The sequence below is a fragment of the Pseudorasbora parva genome, chromosome 8, assembly GCF_024679245.1.
Source record: "Pseudorasbora parva isolate DD20220531a chromosome 8, ASM2467924v1, whole genome shotgun sequence".
In the NCBI taxonomy this organism is placed as follows: Eukaryota; Metazoa; Chordata; class Actinopteri; order Cypriniformes; family Gobionidae; genus Pseudorasbora; species Pseudorasbora parva.
Window position 1 is genome coordinate 24,146,562 of NC_090179.1, and position 21,085 is coordinate 24,167,646.

General features: G+C 37.2%; 1 protein-coding gene across 4 annotated transcripts in view; it reads left to right on the forward strand.

The window, feature by feature from the left end:
* Positions 1-21,085, forward strand: part of cuedc1b (CUE domain containing 1b) — a 31,512-nt gene that overhangs the window by 3,565 nt on the left and 6,862 nt on the right. For 2 of the 4 annotated variants that reach the window (XM_067450465.1, XM_067450468.1), the window contains exons 2-6: positions 12,686-13,314; positions 17,703-17,830; positions 18,166-18,292; positions 20,108-20,324; positions 20,675-20,743. In XM_067450465.1, coding sequence (XP_067306566.1) covers positions 13,018-13,314; positions 17,703-17,830; positions 18,166-18,292; positions 20,108-20,324; positions 20,675-20,743 — 838 coding nt within the window. In that variant the 5' untranslated portion in view covers positions 12,686-13,017. Of the gene's footprint in view, positions 1-6,747; positions 7,053-11,394; positions 11,570-12,685; positions 13,315-17,702; positions 17,831-18,165; positions 18,293-20,107; positions 20,325-20,674; positions 20,744-21,085 lie in introns of those variants that run through there. The other 2 variants (XM_067450467.1, XM_067450466.1) reach the window with 2 other exon arrangements.

Sequence of the window (21,085 nt, forward strand, 5' to 3'; positions counted from 1 at the left end):
TTATAGCTAAAGAAACATTTATTTGTAATATTTTAATGTTTTAGTTATTTTCTGTAGATTTTTTTCTGTTAGAACTTTTAATAAATTCATATTTACATATGCAATTTAGAATTGCATATGTAAATATGATTAATTTGTTGTTATTATTATTATTACTATTATTATTTTTATTTTAATCTAGTATCTTTTTAAAAACTATCGGTCGATTAATCGGTTATCGGCAAGCGTGATCCAACCTAGCTATTGGTATCGGTAAAATCCACTATCGGTCGACCTCTAGGCACGACAATAGTCAGCAAGAGGGTAAAACTGTTTTTATTTTCCTTTACACACTGCACACAGCAACAACTATGACCAAAACTGCCAACCAACCGGCAGACAAACTGACAATGGCTTTCTTATTTGGGTTTAAATAAAAGGTAATGTGGTGGATAAACATTCGTAAAATGTTTTCTCATAACATTTTAAAGCCGTGATCGAAATACAGCGTCACACAAATATATAAAAGAACATTTTGATAAATTAACCTAAAAAAAATACCTGCCTAGAGAGGAAAAGAACACTTTGAGTGTGTTTACATGCACGTTCTTAAGCCCATTATGCCTGGTCGCACCCCGGACGCGAAGCTCAGCACCACGTCTCCGTTATCTCACACCGGACGCGCACCAACTGCAGGCATGCTGAAAATAGTAGAAGAAGATAAGTGTAAACGATCTTTGCTGGTGTTATCAATAATTTAAGGCTACACAGAGTACTTACCAACTCAATAATCATTTTTGAGAGAAATAGTAAAGGTGAATGCATATAAAAACAAGTTCTCAGTTTAGGATTAGAGTAAATTCAACCCAAGTGCTCTTTGAAGATCTGGCTGAATATGTTATTGTTCATCATCTGTCAATCATTAAAGCCCACCCTGACAGTTTGATCGGTTCAAACAGCTGTTCGGGCATAGTTACTATACACAATGCAGCAAGTTCAGACTGAACTTCCCGACCTCAAATGTTGTGGGCAGGGCTTAGTTTGGCTGGCATCCAGGATACCAATCTATCAACTTTTCTTTGTTATTTTCTGAAGTATACTTTGTGGCTTTTTCATGGATGCAAACCTTATTAGAAGACTCACAATAAGCTGTCACATTACCACGTGTGTTAGGTTTGTCAGCACATTGATTTGTTCAAAGATCTAGATGTCTGGCAGCCATATTCCTGGTCCTTGCAGTGTTAATAAATGATGAAGGAGGTGGTGAAGGTCTGTTGGACAGCTGGTGCCACTCCTCTCCCTTTAAGAGAGTCTTGATTTGCATATATGGCCACTGACCCTATTTTTTGCCGTTCTTGAAGATGTTGTAGTGGTTGATGGACTCTTACACACCTCCTATATTGTATGGGTATTGATCCAATGGACCTCGGGGGCGAAGAACTGGATGTAGGTTGTCCCTTTCAGATCCCCTCCTTATTGGCAATGTCAGCGCTCAAGTTGCCTACATGCATTAAAAAGGCACGTTTAGTTTATTAATTAGTTTTGTATGAGCATGAGAATACACTGTAAAAAAATATGTTCAATAAGTTATGCCAACACATGTTTATAAATAATTTTAACTCATCAAAATAAGTTAAGAAATGTTAAACTTTTTGTATAAGTTATACAATATGTAACTCATTTTTTTAAAGGCAGTTTAACATAATCTAAGTTGAAATAACATAAACATTCAAGTCGATTGTACTTAAAAAATTCAGGTTGTGACTTTTTTTACAGTGTAGTTGCAGTCAGATAATTTGGTTAGGTTTGTTGTAATGAAGTGCAGCAGAGTTTGCAGTATGGCTTTGGGACAAAATTCAGAGAGATTTATTCCTAAATGTGTTTAGTCCCAAAATAGCTCATCACTGTCTAATGCGTTTAAGCCACTATATTTTTAAAGTATGACCTTGGGACAACAAACTCCCAACTTCCCAAGTGTCTTTTTATTTAAAAAAAGAAGGCATAATACAAACAGGCACATAAACAGACATGTTTATATAGTATCTTTCAAATACTCAACTAATAGTTCATATAAAAAATAAATAAATAAAACTTATTTTGTGTCAGTATTATTAGTTGTACCAGTATTATTACACCGCAAAACTCCCAGAGTTAAATTAACATATGCAGATACAGATTGTGCATCTAAAAATGTGTTTATAATTTAAAAAAAAATGTAAGACATGGTCTGTCTGAATATTGTGTTTGGCTGGAAGGTGTACAACTGTTTAATGCTCAGGTAGTTCCAAATCAGTTAAATCATACCGCTAGATCTAACGAGCCATAAATTATGAAACTAACCATCATTTTTACTTTTCCCAGTCAAATATTTAGCTGCAAACAATGCTGGCACATGATCATGGTATAAGCGTAATCACGACAAACTGTGTGTTAAACTATTTGAATGGATTATGTTTTACGTCAGGCGGTTCTTTACCTCCATGTCATGCATTAAAATTGTTTAATGCACAACTGGCCATGAATTATCCCCTATATACACTACCGTTTAAAAGTTTGTGATTGGTATTAGTTTGTGATTGGTATTGGGATTACTTTGTAAATCTTAGATGGAACTTTTAAAGTCCTGCCATATCACTGCATTTTCAATAAGTTCATGTATTTTTTGAGTTGGTCCTGGAAGTTTGGCTAAAAGAGGCTAATGTGCTTTCAGACACTATATTTTGCAAATGTATTGTGTGTTGGGCTCCCAGGGGACAATGGCAGACTTTTGTTCCTTATGTGGCAGATGGCCCAAAAAAAGGTCTGTTAGGATCATCTTTATTGGGTTTATGGCGCAAGCCTCAACAGATGCACTCCAGGGTTGTCACTCTGAAGAAGATCCTCCAGCAGCGGGATGAGACATGCTGGGGGTGTCATTGTGAAGTCAGCCGTTTTCTTTCCTCCTTCCAGTATCAGAAACCTCAGTTCCCTCATTTGGGCTATGGCTTTGGAACCAGGTCAGAGAAAAGGAGGAAGAAAGGAGAGGAGGAGGGGATTGTCAAGGCCTTATGCTATTTGGTTCAGTGCCAGCCTGACTGATTTCTGCTCATTTATCTGACCTAGAGTCACAAATAAAACCACTGCAGACATAAACTTCAAATAAAGGGCTTTTCGAGTTTGCTTCCAGAAACGGTGATGAATAAAACCAAACTGTTTTGTGTCTCTATTCAAGCGATTTTACCAGTTAAATGGCTTTGTGGCATCCATCCAGTCAGTGATGCATTCAGATAAATGGCAGATAGCAGTGAGTTACTCTCTTTTAGCCATTAATTATTCTACTTTCGCAGTCTTCACACTTCTTTCATTCAGAAACGCATATGAGCAGAAGCAGCCAGACATCACAGACGGCGTAATTGATTGCTCCTCGGTTTAAGGTCTGTTTTGCAATTAGATTTGCTCTTGCCAAGGTGTTGGAGCTGACTGGCTCACTTGAGAACTCGTGGAGGCTTTCCAGTTTCTCCCCCCCGCGGGTCTGGTCTGTTCATCTGCTTGCTGAACAGCCATATTTTTGCTTCTGACTGCTCCATTTGCCTTTTTTGATTCAGAATATAATCACCAGACCTAATATTGTCATTGTCTATTTGTTAACTTAATTTTCGTTGTCTGTGCCAGACTGATTTTGCACCCGACAGAGCAAGCATTGACTTTTATCTGTATTTGACAGTTTGAAGTCAGGCTGTGTCAAAGGAACGTAACGCCCTGATATTTGAGCATCCAGATTTAGCATTCTTTTGATCACTGCACGCACTGCTCGGAAAAGATCTTCTGTCAACAAGCCCATGTTTTTTTTTCCCTTCCTCTCTTCGCTCTTGGTGAAAGAGAGTTTCTCTCACTTCTTTTTCCCCCCTGGTTTGCTGGCCTGTTTGTTATCTTGTTTAGCTTGTGCTGATGTTGACAGATAGTTTCCAATCTGATAATTGGCTTGATGGTTTTACGTGGTCTGTTCAGATGCCATTTCGGTCTTCGGCATTTTTTAAACAGGTTTAAATCATAGCTGCTCGTACACACATATTAAAGGCCCTTTGACGTTATTAGAGCATTGTTAAATATTGATCACATCACACGCGCCTGCGTTTCATGCTTCTTTGAAGTCCTTCAGCCTCAGTGTTTGGCGGTCTGTCAGATTTACCGTTATTAATGTAAAGTGAAACCTATTTCGCCCTAGACAAGGACTGTGAAAACACAACCTGCAGGCTTTAATTGGCCTTTATCAGCTGTCAAAACAAGTTGAGTGCAACCAATTTGGTGCCTACAATCAGGATGGCTGGAGTCACTGTGGAAGGGCGATGGTGCACTTATGTGTGTCAACACCCAAAATGTGTTAGTGTTTCCTTGACTTATCATTAGCAATGTTTCCATTCACTAGTTTTATGCAGATTGTGGGATTTCACGTAAAAAGCACTGAATGGAAATGGCAAGGAAATGCGCATAAATTCTAAAAATGTGCATAAAAATGTATCAGATCAATTGAGGTGGATAAATGTCGTATCCAATAAGAAGCATGGGCGTGGTAGTGGGGGGAAAAGTGGACCTGACTACCCAGGGCCCCATCTAGGGAGAGGGCCCTTTGAAATCCCATTTAAAAAAATATATATATATTTTATTTTTTTGTAGCCTAATTTGAATTAATTGGCCCCTCCAATTGATGTCATTATTCATTTTCTTTCTTATTAAGAAGACATGCGCATAAACTATGATGGAAATGCATCAATGCGCATGTGCAAAACAAAAAAGTCATGTGGTTTTGTCTCAACAGATCATGTGAGACAGCGTAACTGAACTAGCCATGGGACCAATCTCATTGCACAGCATCTCAAATGTTGGTTTGGTCATTCTGAAATGCCTGAGCCAAATTTTGTCATCAAAATGGTTGGTTTTAATGACCTCCCAGTGCTGTCTCGCACGAGGCATCTGCCTCAGAACGCAATATAACATGATACCGTTTGTGTTTTTTCTGCACACTCTGAGGCGCAAATGATGTACAAAGTGGCTTCACCCATTGCATCGATGTCCATTCTTATTACAGATATTTTACGGCAACTTCCCAGTAATTGAAGATTTTGTTCTTTTGAACACACGGGATACAAACAATTTGGAAGTGTTTGAAGCAATATTGAAATGTTGAGCATATGTTAATTTGGCAACTTTGGATGGAAATGGCTATATTGTTTTTTTTCTTCTTTTCTGTAGTTTTATGTGGGTAATTTCTGCTTTCTAATAAGGAATTTAAATTTTACATTTATATCTATTCACATTTTATTTATTTAGCAGATGCTTTTATCCAAAGTGACATTCTTGTTTTATTTATTTTTTTAATTGGTACTCACTTAATTATTAATAGGTCAACCATCTATAACCCTGATTCTAAGATATATTTTTTTTGCTAGCACAAGCATCTTGAAGAAAGCTCTATAGATTTTCCCTGAATTGGAATGGCCGTTATTCACAAATCTCTACAAATCCCCTGCCTCTTGCATGGTTGTTTATTTTGGATCATTTGATTTTCAGCTGACATTAGGAATTCATTTATAATTCATTTATGAAATGGCCGTTTGCCAAAAAAAAAAGTTTTATAGAAACCATAGTTACATTTAACCGTTATAGTGAGGGCATGCATGATTGTACCTTCTTTTCTTTTTCTTTTTTTACTGTTGCTGATATAAGTTTATAATGTTCATAAGCTTAAAAATCATTGCTTTAATGTCAAATTGGCATTATCATGAGACCCAGTATGTTGTAATATTGGTAAGTGCACTTATTTGTGAAGTGCAATCTTTATTGTTGTTGGTTTATATATTAGCTTGGATGTCTATACTATGTGTAAATCCATTCCTCTGAATTGTGCCCTTGACCACTTAAAAATACTCTGCCAATTATGATGCCTCTGAACTAGAAGCATGCTTTGTGTTAGCAAGCACTGTTTGATGTTAAAAGTATTGAACATTCTTCCGTTTTGTGTCTCCATCAAGATCTGCCCACTTTAATCCCTCTCTGTCTAAACGATAAGACTGAACAGAGTTGAATAATGCATGTGAAAGTGCAAAGTGGAAATCTCACATCCATGTATCCTTAGAGCAGGTGATGGTGTTCAGGCTTTTCTAAATGGAGTTTTTAAAGCACTGCAGCATCTGGATGTCCGCTGGACTGCAGCCAGCTTGCAGACAGGATATGATGTGTTTCTTTTCCCATAATTCACATCATGTGTTGCATCTGGAAACCGTCCGTGCACCATGTGAGTTATTGACTAACCTGGATGAGTTTGCTAAATCTTTGGTTCAAGAGTTCAGGACTGCTGTGGATGGCCGTTGTTTTTTTATCCTGTGTCACGGGTATCTGTACTAGATTTCTTTTCAGATCCACTTTCATTGATCAGATTATAACTAGGTGCTGGGTTTTATGTTGACTTTTTGATAATATTTAATGTTATAAATTAATAAATTAAAAAAATTATATAAATTAAATATATTGCTAAAGATACTAAATTAAGCTTTATGTATGTCATGTAGATTTTAAAATCAGTTAATGCTGTGTACTGTGGATTGTGGTCAAAGGACTTTCCTGGAATATATTTTTTAGTTACTTATTGCCTAGTAAAAAAGACAAATACCAAACGTTCCATAACCTTTGCTTGTTTGTAAAACATCCCACTAGACACAGTTTTTAAGCAGGTAACAACAGATTTATGAAGCACTTTTAGCATGACTGGTTTACATTTGCTCTGAATTTTTTTGTCATGACATTGGCAGAGGAGACAGTGTGTTGGTTTTTCTGGAGGAGTAAAATCGAGCTCTGGCTCCCATTAGTAAATATAGAAGGTTCTCTGATACAGATCATAGTCATGTGAAAAATAGCTCAGTGGAATGCTTGGCCTTGGCTCTGTGCGGTCTATGCCAACTCTGAGCGCACACATTATACGTGCACTGCAAGTCATCTCTGCTTTGTTCACCTTCAGTTCAAAGCTCTTTGATATCGGGTGTTAGTGATGGGTCAGACGGGTACTTCACAACAGGAAGTGAGAGTCTCAAGCAGGAAGGGTAAGTGGAAAGTGGAATGTTTAGAATTTCGGCTGATGATAAGCTCATCTATATATTGACAACAGCTCTTTATACTTCATTTGCAGCCCTGCATTGTGAACAGTAGTAATTTTTTTAACACTCATTTTACGTTATCGAATTATTATTTTAAAATGACCAGAAACTTGTAGCATGTTTAGTGCAAAGACTATATTCAATATAGTCTTTGCACTAAACATGCTACACGTTTCTGGTCATTCTAAAGGCTTTATTATTATGGAGCATCCTGTTCCCAATTTCCTGTCTCCAGGGATCCCTGATGAGAGTTGACATAATGCAGAAAGAATTCCATACTGGAATATTCCAACAGACAACCTAAATATAGTGGTTTTGAGGAGGATCTATTTACAGGCCTGCTAACCAAGCTGTGTTGTATAGACCATGAAGTTGAACTGAAATGAAATGTTTTTTTATTATTTATAGTACTGTTTAATTATTGTAATTGCAGTGAAAGCTTGGTGTGACTTATAGCTAAACATATAAACTACAGTTCAAAAGTTTTGAGGTCGGATTTAAGTTTTTAAAAGATGCTCACCAACACTCAACTTTCTTTCTTTTTTTTAAGATTAACACATTTCAGTTAAAGGGGTACTTCAGCGCTGGAAAGATGATTCTGTATTTAAACTGGGTCATTATTGTAGTAGAAATGTGAAATTATTTTTGAATTTGGTGCTTTCTAGATTGAGAAAAGACAGAAAATGTATTTTTGTCTCATGGGGATGAAAGACTACAATTCCCAGAATGCTTCGCTGCCCTGTGAGGCCATTGCCAAAGCCACCGCTACTGGATTACAGGGACTGTAATTACAGTCACAGTTAAAACACTTACATCGCTTAGCATCCGTTTAAATGAGTGCCTGTAGCTGAGCTGAGCTCTGAGTGTGATCTCCCATCCCCATGTGCGGGTTGAAAACGTGGAAATAGCTCCCTCTGCTGGCTGTAGTCTTTAGCCTCTGGTCAAAAATTCCGAAGAGGCCGCTAATATCGTCAATTTGCGTCACGGCAGGGAACTACACTAACCTTTTCCACTGGTGGCACTTGCGCTACTAACTTTTTCAGTTACTGGCACAAAACATGATTTGGTCGCACAAATTATTTATAGTAAGCCACTCTGGATAATAACAATAATGAAACTGTATTGCATACCGATGTGCTTTTTTTTTTTACTTGCCATCTTTTAAACCACATGCCTTCTTGTTTTCTTTAACAATGGTTGGGATAGATTTATTGCAATAAAAAATACAGTACACAATAAAGTGCAAAATGAATTCCTTTTGCATTTCAACATGCTGTGGTGGGCACAGATGGGCAGACTCCTGAACTCTTAAGGAAAAATAAAATAAATATAATCCATAAAATAATAAGAAAAATACTATCATTGTTAAGCTTCAGTGCGTTTACATGGAGCACTATAATCGGTTTAAAAGTCCAATCCAAATGAAAATGCTCCATATACACACCTCAATCTGAATAAAAATGCCCAAACCGAATGAAATTGTAATCAGTTTGAGAGGGGTGGGATAAACCTTTTCATGAAAAATGTAACCATGTTAAACGACCTGACCGGATTACTTTTCAGTGTGCGTCCTTATATGACGTGATACACAGCACGCGCCTTCACTACTGACTGCGCGCCGCGCTCAAACGCAGGCTATAATGTTGAGAGGAAAGTTTATTTTTCTGAGGGGTAAACTTTTTATTTCTTAAGAACGTATGAAGATAATGTTGGCATAATGACAGACATAGCCTGGCTACATCCTCTCATCTTGACAGCGTTTGTCCCAGGCACTTTTTACTTTAACTGCGCCTGACAGAAGAATTTATTTTTTCTGAGATGATTATTACACTTTACAACAAATAAATAGCTTTTATAAAACCGTGTAAGTCCTGGTGGCTGTTGAGAGTTGCTATGGCATCCGTGAACACATTCAGCTGCTGGAGAGAAGCGTCGACATTTCTGAAGCGGCAGACAAACTGCTCTGTGATGATTGCGATTGAAAGTCAGCTCGGTTTAGATAACGTCTCATGTAAACAGTCCACTGAATCTTTCAATCATAATTATTTTAATTGGAATGACAAAAAAGTGTGCATGTAAACGTGGCGGCTAACGTTACTGATTCGTGTTTGAATTGTTTTGACGCAGTTACAAATTTGGACAGTCCTGCAAGCAATTGATGGCCCACAGAATTTACAGTACATACAGTGCATTGCTCCGTCTTGGTACCTTAACCACTGGTAACTTATGAATTTCGACACCAGTGGCTCGAAGAATATGTCCGTTTCGTTTTTCCCGCGTGTGCTTTCCCTGACGAATCCCCTCAGCCACATCATTCCCACTCACAGGCTCCGTTTGACATGTCGCATCGACATCAAGTGATGGTTCTGTTCATAGACCGTAAAAATGTTACACTTGAACTTCCCTTCTTACAATATGAGTCAATTGTCCGCTTAATTTCAACACGTACAGATTGTAACTTAGGCTAAGTTGAGATATATATGCGATTGCTGTGTGTGTCTTAACGAGAGATATATTATTTTTAATCAACGTACGCCTCGCCTACATTTTGGGAGGGGGCGGGGGTCGCGGGGTTGAAGCCAACTTGATGTGTTGAATGCTCAGAGCACGTTATAAAATGTTTTCTTAAAATACACATTTCTGTATTAATAAATGCTCATAGTAAATCATAGTATATTGCCTAAAACATAAGGTAGGTACAAAAATAATCAGTGATACATTTGCGACCCCATAGAAATTCGGGTCGCAATGGCATTTCAAAAGGTCGCATATGCGACCATTTTGGTCGCACTGTAGTTCCCTGCACGGGAGGATTTTTTCCAGAAATAAAATGCATAAATCTCTTGTCTCAGGGGAATATGAGGGGGGAAGCACAATCATTTGATTATACTCCAGGGTACAAAGTACCGAATAACTTAGTGCGCGAATCGCCGTCTTTCCCCCTCTCTCTCTTTCTCATCCACGCTGTCACGACAACAACGCATACACATATTTAGGCATTAAATAAATAAATAATATTTAATATTTAAATAGTTTAATTAGTTCAACTTTAAAAGTTTTTTTGACAGTATTGAAACTGATACCGTTGCTATTTTTAGATCCCGCAGTATACCATTTTACCATATTACCGCCCAAGCCTAGTACAAAGCCATATCCTAATCACTGAAGTAACCCTTTAATAGTAAAATTCTATCAAATTTAACTAAAATGTGTAAGGATTATTTTACTCAATTTGATGAAATGTTGCTATTAATTTAAATCTGTAAATCTTTAAAAGAAAATGGCTTACATTTTTGAGTAGAGGCGGCAATTTATTTATTTTTATTTATTTTTTGTTAAAATGCAGTAAAACACCAGTAATACTGTCAATTTTTAGTATGGATGGATGGTCAGGTCAAAGTGTAATTTTGGTCCCAAATTTGTATCAATTTTACTGGTAGTCCAGGAATTTGCGGTTATATTATGTCACAGTTTACTTTATTTTGCTATCCTCACTTGCATATAGTGGCCGGCACCCACTAGTAAAAAAATATATATCTGGTGTCTAAATAATTTTTGGTTTGACTGTTTATGAAAATGTATTCCTGTGACGGCAAAGCTGTTACTGAATTTTCAGCAACATTACTCCAGTTTTTAGTGTCATAAGCCTTCAGAAATCATTGTAATATGCTGATTTGATGCTCAAGAGACATTGCATGTAAGTAAGCATGTTTGGGGACTATCAATACAACACTGCCCTGAAAGCACTATAAAAATGGTTAATTAATTACCCTAGGCCAAGGATTTTCCAGAAGTCGCATTTATCTTCAGCTTATTTTTCTAAGTTGGCATTAAAACTTGCCAAGTAGGTCATACTCTTAAAAAAAACACTCTTGTTTCTGTGACCTTTCTTGTTGTGCGTTGTCAAAGCATCGCAGCGTCTAAGCCGAATGAGTAAGTAGATGCAAAACAGGCCCTTAGCTCAGTAGGGAACTAAAACAATACCTTTTCACACAAGCCACTGAAATTGGCCACGAGGTGAATTTTTCCTCGATAACTAAGCCATGCTCCCTGCTCTTTCGCGGGTATCCCTGCAGGCATCCATACACTTTCATGTCAGTGCACGGCGAAGCATCCTGTTTACATCACAAAATGTATCCATGCCAACAAGAGGCTGGTGAGGGGTGCTGAGTCCTGGCAGTGCCATGTGGGCTTGGCTCGGGCTCGGCTGTGTGTATTGTTTCGCCGAAGCAGGGATTTCTCTGCCCTGCACTGAGAGGAGAGAGAAAGGGAGGGTGGAAATGGGGCAACTAATGAGCAAGCCATACGAGATCCCAGAACATCACTGCAAAGTTGTAGCTATGCTCTACAGACTCGTGCATTTTTAGCATTCTTGAAAGCTGGCATGTGGAAAACTTCGGACCACTAGATGCTGAGAGGACTGGGGCTAGGAGTGGTTAGGATTTGCTTTAAGTAGTCTGAAGGTAAATGAATACACTTGCTTCTAAAATTGTTTTATGCTCGACAGTAATAGATTTTGCTGCTTGCCACTAGTGCTGACTGGTGTAGATCCTAAAGAGAACACACTGAAAATAGATGTATTTAAACCTATATATATATATATATATATATATATATATATATATATATATATATATATATATATATATATATATATATATATATATATATATATATATATATATATATATATATATATATATATATATATACACACACATTTGTACATTTAATAATGTATTTAAATATTATGTATTTTTATGTATTTTAAAATGAAGTATATAAAATATACTTGAATTCTTATATTTGTTTTAAATAATATATAATAAATAATAATAATAAATAGTTAAAGTATCTAGCTGGCTAACATAAATATTTAGAAATTAATATTTTATTCACCAAGGATGCATTAAATTGATCAAAAGTGACAGTAAACTCTTTCACATTGTACATTTCAAATACCTGATGTTCTGTCTGTCAAAAAAATTGAAATTTTCAACATTTATAATAATAAGGAATGTTTCCAAAATATCATATTAGAAGTATTTCTGAAGGTTCATGTGAGACTAAAGATTGGAGTAATTACCGGTATGCTAAAAATGAATAATAATAAATAATAAAGTCATATAAAATGAAATCTTGTGTGGTGCCGGTGAAAATGTTGGCATGGCTGGACAAGTACAAATCTGAACTGTTGGCCTCACCAGTCTACTGCAAAAATGCTTCTTGATCTTGAATTTAGTATAGCCTAATTATTTCTATATGTACTATTTGGATACCCTTCCTGTCATCCAAACTACTCACTTGCTTAGTCTTTTTACTTCTTCCTCTTTCGTCTGATTATTTCTGCCAGTGTCATTATATCTGTGGTTGTCATTATATCTGTCTCTCAGGGATAGATGGCTTTGTAGCGATGTGTGTGGACTAAATACAGGGTGGTTAGTCTCCAGAGCGAGCCAATGAGAAGCACAAACGCAGGCCATTAACTGGTTGATGTTTGGCAGTCAAAGGTTTTTATAATGAAATATATATTTTCAAACCATGTCTTGTTAACTGCATGTCTCTGTATTTGTTTTCAGTTTGAGCAGAACTAATGGGGAGATCACACAGTTGGGGACACAGCTAAAACGCTCAAGACCAGACCGTCTACTTCCTTCGTGCCAGGGACTCCGTGCTGTCGTGTTGGATGCAGCTTAATAAGCAGAAGAAGCGAAAGAAAGGATTTCTCTCACTCCAGCGGACTAGATTGTTTTTGGTATGATGAAAAAGTGAACTTGAATAGTTCCATAAACCAAAAAACAGGCGAGACGGACAGAGATATTTGTGGGGGACATCGGGCTGAAGTGGGCGCCATCGTTTCCTACGTGGCATCGTTGGTCGTGGTAGGGTAAGGGAACGGGGATCCTGTAGGATGACCAGCCTTTTCCGACGCAGCAACAGCAATGGAGGGTCTAGGGGTGGCGGAGGCTCGGCAGCAGGCGAGCTCAACAACTCCAGGCCCAACCGGCAAGTTCGACGGCTGGAGTTCAACCAGGCCATGGAGGACTTTAAAACCATGTTCCCTAGCATGGACTATGAGGTGATCGAGTGTGTCCTGCGCTCCAACAATGGGGCTGTGGACGCCACCATCGACCAGCTCCTGCAGATGAGCATCGATGGGCAAGGCTCAGATGACAGTTCGGACTCAGATGACAGCATACCACCAGAGGTCAGTGTCTTTGAAAGAGCCTATATTGCCCATATGATTGCATTTCCTCAGTAGAAGACAAACGCAGGGCTCGACGCTAAGGATCAACCCCAGGCCTGATCAGGCTAGTGGGTTAAATTTGTACTGACTACACCATAAAAAAGGAATAAATAAATAGGCTAGTTATTGTTTTCACTGTTTTTGTCTCGTGTAAATAGGGTTATGATTATGGCTGAAACGATTCCTCAAGTAACTCCAGTTACTCTAATTGAAAAAATCCTCGAGGCAAAATCATCTGCCTCGACGCTTTGCTTAGTGCTTTTAAATACACATGGATGCTGCAGAAATAAAACATTTTGTGTAAGGACTCGGAGTATGCAAGGATTGTGGTTCTATCGACGGTTCAAGAGGGTAAACATCCCAAAAATTGCGGGTGGATGAGAATTAAATCACTAATGTGTTGATTTTATAAAGACGCTGAACTCTCATTTTACGGTAAAACGCAACAAATGTGTGTCGTTCTTTAACTTTTGTTTTCAGCTCATGTCAAAATCAAAGACTATAATGCCAGAGAGAGTGGCATCAGCTCTGGTAATATAATTTAGTCTCGCTATTTTTAAATGAAGACAACTGTGTGTTGAGCTTTAGAATACGATGCTGAACATTTAAGTTTCATTTGTGGCAGTTTGTGCGTCAGCTGAGGAGATACAAGCGACTCCAAACACATGAACGCGATGGAGTTTGCGCATGGATCACCGTCATTATGATGTGTGTGAAATCTTTGATGAGACTTTATATATACTAGAAAATATCTTCGAAATACACCATTAAAATGTTCTGAACGCTAGGCGCAACAAACAACAGAACACGCTTTACCGCGTTTGTGTGTGTGTGAGATGCGCAACGCTCGTGCTTTCAGAGCTGCGTGCTTTCATTTATTTTGTATTATTTATTTTTTATATCTCACATTTTAATCATATTTGATACTAACTTAATAAAAATAGCTGTGTTACAATGATGATTGATTAGTTCAAAATATAGATCTGTAGACCTGTGTTATGTACTTTATCTGAATACAAACACATCTCTCACTTTTGCTCACATTCCAGCGGTTACTCCTCCATGTGATGTAGGTTGTCAACCCTGGCTTAGGTTATTTAAGACATGTAATTTCGCCAAAAAAGATTTTTTTTTAAACAGCCTACTTCAGTGTCGCTAATATGACGATAACACCGCGCTTAAACCGAGGATTAGAATTTTTGACGATCGGGTGCGGATGATTTTAAAGGGGGGGTGAAATGCTGTTTCATGCATACTGAGCTTTTTACACTGTTAAAGACTTGGATTCCCATCCTAAACATAGACAAAGTTTCAAAAACTAATGTTGGACGTTTGATGGAGTATTTCGGTGTCAAAAATACTCCTTCTGATTTCTCACAAGTTTCGGAGAGTTTTTTTCGAGTATGGCTCGACTTGACGTTAATAGAGCGGAAGGTCCTTGTAGGGGTCCTTGGGCCGTACGGGCTCTTCTCCCGGTAGGGTGCGCGCACGCGTGTGACTAGAGCGAGAGAGGAAATGCACGGCCATAAACACTCCGCGCCGCGCTCCACTTTATTCCTATGGGTGACATCAAGCGACTTCAACGCTTCAGCACAGCATTCCGGGAAGGCAGCGCTGCCTTTGAACCGATTTGAACGCAGAAATGACGGGAAGCTTCACAACATCGCTTCAGTCGCGTCGCAAAAGTGGATCTCCACGGTCACTGCTGTCACAGGACTTCACCAAATCATACCAAAGAAGTGTGTTTTTGATGGAGCGGTCCCAGCGATAAAGGTTCGGTCCTGCTTTGGAAGCAGCCGGTGAGTAAAACTGCTTCAAATGTCTCTGCTGTTGCCTATCGTCGCCTGAGTAAACATCAGTAAACAACATTATCGCGTGCTTCGTCATTCAAATGCGCTAACGGTTACTCCATTGTTGTTCTATGTATAACGTTACACTAGTCTGACGTGCAAAACCATTTTGCTTGCTACTGCTAAGGTTTAGAAGCATACAATAGTCCATAAACCGAATCATGTCCTCATAAACTGCGAGTAAAGACAAATGTTGACAGGCCACTAAATACAGTACATACCACAGAGATGGACGTCCTGCTGTTGCTGTTTCTCCTGTTCAATTTATTTCAGCCTTCGAATGATTCTGGATCATGTATCTATGAGCTGAGATTGATAGCCATGGGCTTCTCCATGCTTGAAGACGTCACTGCTTTGTGCGCGCTCGTCATTCTTTAGCTCCGCCCACACGATACGCCTCCAGGCGCTCGTTTTTTTCCGGAAAGACTCGGTACAGCCCATATTTCTTTTATAAATATAATAAAACTAAAGACGTTTCGGAGATATGAAGGATGCAATACTACCCTATAGGTTCTCAAGATTGATATGAGATTGACTGAAACTGAGTGTTTCACCCCCCCTTTAACAGAGGATCCGGTGAAGTTAGAACTGATCTGCGCATCTCTAGTATGCTCATCTCTACTCTTGTTCTTATTTCAAGTTACCTTTCTGGCCAATATTTTTTGCTTCTTACAAAAGCCACAAATCCTTCATAAGACAGTAAAGGCTTATGTCATGCCTGAACTGAAGCTAAATACATTATATTATTAATTATTGCTATTAGGCATTATTGCTATTTATATTACTATTATTTTGGTTTATTGGTTGTAGGTTTAGTTTTATATTGAACTGTTTACCTTTTTTAAGTAATTTGAAATAGATGTTTATATAATATAATATGGCAATTGAATGCATTCAAATTGTTTAGTTTCACAGTTGTTAATGTATGCAATTTCAGCAATAAAACATAATTTTTTTTTAAAGAAAACGAATTAGATGTTAATTTTAAGATACCTGTCTTATTTTCTTTTATATTTTTAGTTTTGCTCTTTAATAAAGAAAAAAAAAATATTATCTAATTACTCAATTAATCGATGGAATAATCGGTAGAATACTCGATTACTAAAAGAATCGATACACTCCAAAAAAAAAATACTTTCAGCATGAAAGACACTCGGGACAGTTCACAAAATTGTCACTTGTAGACCTACCTGAAAAACTAAAAGCACTGTTCATTTCAAATCCATTTATTTGTGCTATTGCTAAGTTGTACATTTGTTATTATTGTATTACTGAATGTTTACCTGTCTTTAACAATGTTTGACTCAGGCTTGTAGGAATTGGAATACAAATTTTGGTAATAACTAGGGCTGAAGCTACACTCTAAAAAATGCTGGGTTAAAAACAACCCAAGTTGGGTTGAAAGTGGACAAACCCAGAAATTGGGTTGTTTGAACCCAGTGAATGGATCCATTCAAACAAACCCAATTTCTGGGTTTGTCCATTTTTAACCCAACTTGGGTTGTTTTTAACTCAGCATTTTTTTAGAGTGCAGCTACAGCCCTAGTTATTACCAAAATTTGTATTCCAATTCCTACAAGCCTGAGTCAAACATTGTTAAAGACAAGTAAACAGTCAGTAATACAATAATAACAAATGTACAACTTAGCAATAGCACAAATAAATGGATTTGAAATGAACAGTGCTTTTAGTTTTTCAGGTAGGTCTACAAGTGACAATTTTGTGAATAGTCCCGAGTGTCTTTCACGCTGAAAGTTGACATTTTAATAAATGAAAAGCTGTCCAAGCTTGTCCTTGTTTTAAGCAGGGTGTAATAATCAATAAGTGTTTTATACACAATGATCCTATACCTGAATGCTCTGATAATAAACGGTGTCAGTACTGGGCCTGGAGACAGATCTGAGACACATTACGGTATATCTGTCCGTTTCCCCATCTGCTTCATGGCCCAGTGGAGATGCTCTACCATTAGACTTCGATGCGATCCTAAGTGAAGCATAAACTGCAGTGCATTGTTTATACATTCTGCCACGATTCTGTATGTAGCTGCTTTTAAGGACATTCCCCACTGGTGTATTTTTTTCTTGCATTATTTATAATCTTCTGTTTAGATGGGGATGTGTTGGAAGAGTATTTGCATGCACTTTACTGTATATGCTGTTTATATGAAAATCACAGCAAACACTGACCGATTATCACTAATCAACACAAAGACCAGACTACTATATAGCCTAAATGTTTAATTTAATTTCTAATTTATTTTTATATTTATTTAAAATGCCTGATGATATTCAATTTCATTTAAATATTAACCAATTCAATTAAAAAACAAACATTTTGATTTATATATATTATGTATCAACAGATGGATTTGTTGAAACTGTATCTCTATGTGCTGTAATTAATATTCATTTTGCTGTGATTTTTATACAAACAGTATATGAACAAAAGTTTTTTGTTTTTTGTAATTGCATTTGTTTTCTCTTGTGCTTTTATTAGATTCTTGAGCGGACCCTCGAGCCAGACAGCTCAGATGAAGAGCCGCCCCCTGTCTACTCACCGCCAACATATGACATGCACATATATGACAGGAAGTACCCTGATGCTCCTCCTGTTCCTCCACCCAGGTTATAAACCTTTTTGAGAGCCGTTTTAAAAGAATTACTGAAACATCAGTCTTGGAAATGGGGTCATCACAGGTCCTTGTTCATTTTAGTCACGCTTCTTTAAATTGATGCCCCCTGGTGTTCATAAGCCATAGTGCAAATCCTGTTAATCCTTTTGTTTGTGGTTTAATAGCCAAGATGCATGTAATTCCACTTCTCCACAGATGTAATACTTATTAATTCACAAATGGGTCAGACACATTTCAGGAGCTATAATTGAATCATAAGTCTGATGTAAGCATTGAGAGTTGCCATTGAAACAAGTGTCGGTGACACTGGGCTCTGCTATCTTTCAGATTTGAGCCCCAGCCTCCCCCTGCACACGGGCAAGTCCAAGGTTACAAAAACTGGAACCCACCGTTACTTGGCAATCTGCCTGATGATTTCTTGCGAATCCTGCCCCAACAGTTGGACAGTATACAGGTTAGCATTTACCATGTGATGCAGTAATATTTTAAAGTTTGGGGTCAATAAGATATTAACACGTTTATTCAGAAAGGTTGCATTACATTGATCAAAAATTACCATAGACATAATGTTACAAATTATATTTCAAAATAAATGCTGCACTTTTGGACTTTATTTTCATCAGAGAATCCTGATGAATATTGAATGATGAATATTTCAACATTCATAATAATAAGTAATGTTTCTTTAACATCAAATTAGCATATTAGAATGATTTCTGAAGGATCATGTGACACTGAAGACTGGAGTAATGATGCTCATTCAGCTTTGCATCACAGGAATAAATTACATCTTATAATTTAGAATAATAGGATTTTAAAAAGTTATTTTACTTTGTAATAATATTTAACAATATTACTGTTTTACTGTATTTTTATCAACAATAGGGACAATAAAGATAAAGTTCTGATAATCAATCAGAATAGTGGAGTTAACACCACAACTATAACAATAATAGCACAGAGTAATTATATATTTTCCTGTTGATTAACGATAAAAACATCAGAATCCATGAGCTTGAGCCTTTAAAGCAGCAGATGACAACTGCAGCGCACGTTTAGAATAAACAGAACAATATCTGCTGGTGTGGATGCCAATGTAGTTATTGTTCCTTATAGCTATTAGCTATCTTTCTTGGTGTGAACAGCCCTTTAGTTGGAGGCTTTCAAAATCGTACTGGCCTTAAACTTTTGAACGTTAATGTATCTAAGACTTAACCAAAGCATCACACTGCCTTTAACACTGTTTAGGGGTTAAAACACAGTCTGTGTTCTCGGTTATTAGCACAAACTCTGATTCCAAGCAGGTTTTTTGTGCCCTCTGGGCTTGGATTTTTGGCCTTTTGATTTCACTCCAGCTCTTTTGCTATTCAATAATATTAAAAAAAAATTAATAGCTCAGAAACATCTTTAGAGTTTTAGAGGTTTGGTCATTAAATCATGCTAATGCAATACAGAAGTGCAGCTGAGAGGTCGTTGTGCAGTTGCTTTTAAGCTCTTCTGCCATATCATGCTTTTGGAAATGGCTATATTAACTATAATGGTGTCCTTGATCCATCGTACTTCTTTTACAGTCGTCCTGCAAAGCAATTGATATTTACTATAGCAGCATGACATTCTCATGTTATTAAATTAAAATCTCACTCACATTACCATATGAAAATTTATATAGTATAGTATATTATATAGTATATAATATAGTTTAATTTATATAGTATTTCTTCATCAAACATAATATAAAATTGCTTTTATTATAGTAATAAGACGGAAGAAAATCTAAAATATGGTAATGCAAATTTTGTTGGGAAATGTACTTATGATAATGATTTTTGAAGTTGAATTGTTATTAATATAAAAAATATTTTAGTGTGAGTGTGTGTGTGTAATATACTATACAATAAATATATACTATGCTATAAAATACTATACTGCTATATATTGCTATAGTATATGCATGTAACATATGTAACAAGGACACTAAAATAAAGTGTTACCAAATGTTTTTTATATGCCAAGTGTATGATCGGATGAAACTGTTATTAATTCCATTAGGGAACTGGAAATAAAATTTATTACAGTAACAATTCTCTTAAATATTTTCAGAAATGTTTATTTGACAAAATTCAGACTATAGAGAACTGCTCTAAAACAACCCTGCTTTAAATTTTGCCAGGTCTCTTCTTTTTCTTCTTTTTTTTTTCCGAACTTTTGGATCTTTCATTAAAGCGAGTCTGATTGTCCTACATGTGCCATACCCTTCAATGTTCTGCAGAGCTCTCAGAGTAGCGTCTCCAAGCCATCTTCCTCCTCCTCAGTACCCCAAAAGGTCCCCACTGTGGCAGCTGCCACAGGAACAGGTGGAGCTTCAGAGCAGGAACGCAAACTGAAGCAATATTTGGAGGATGAGCGTATCGCTCTCTTCCTGCAGAACGAGGAGTTCATGAAGGAGCTGCAGAGGAACCGAGAGTTCCTCATTGCATTGGAAAGAGGTAGGAAGATGCTCGCCCACACTCTAAATGGGACAATGAGCAGATTCTGACATACTCCACTTCCCTTCCTTTCACAGTTCCACCTACACAAATCCTAAAGAGAGAATTCTTGTGCTAATTTACTCAGCGCGGCTGTGAACGTTGACGGTTTTGGTTTCTTTCCAAGGCCATTAGCAAAGTCTATTCCTCAACGCAAAGTTTTTGTTATGCTTTGTCACACACAGTTTGTGCTTTTCCACACAGTTTTTTTGATATGCCTTAAACCTATGAACGGTCCTCATTGGGCGATTTCATATCCTTGTTGAATGCAGAATGTCAAAGACTTCCATAACACCTGTCTTCTGTTTTAGATCGATTAAAATACGAGTCAAAGAAATCCAAATCCAGTCATTCATCAGCTAGCATGGAGAACTCCACAGGTAGATATTATTCACCTGAACTGGTTGTGCATGTTTCCCTGTGTGTGAGCATGTATGTCACACTGTGTGCATATGCATACACTCTCTAATATGCTTTTCACTTTAGAAATCACATTGGTGTCACCACTATGGATAATAAGAGCTGCTATTTCTGTTGCAAATGAGAAACATTAAAACTGCAAGCAAAACAAATGGAACAAAACTGCACTATGCATTTGAGCTTTGTTTAATATTCGTTTTTCAGCTCGGACCAATAATATAATTTTACAAAATGTGATTTGCTGCTGCATTAATAAAATTGCAGTGAGATATAGTGAGGAGCATTCCATTTCAAATGCAGAA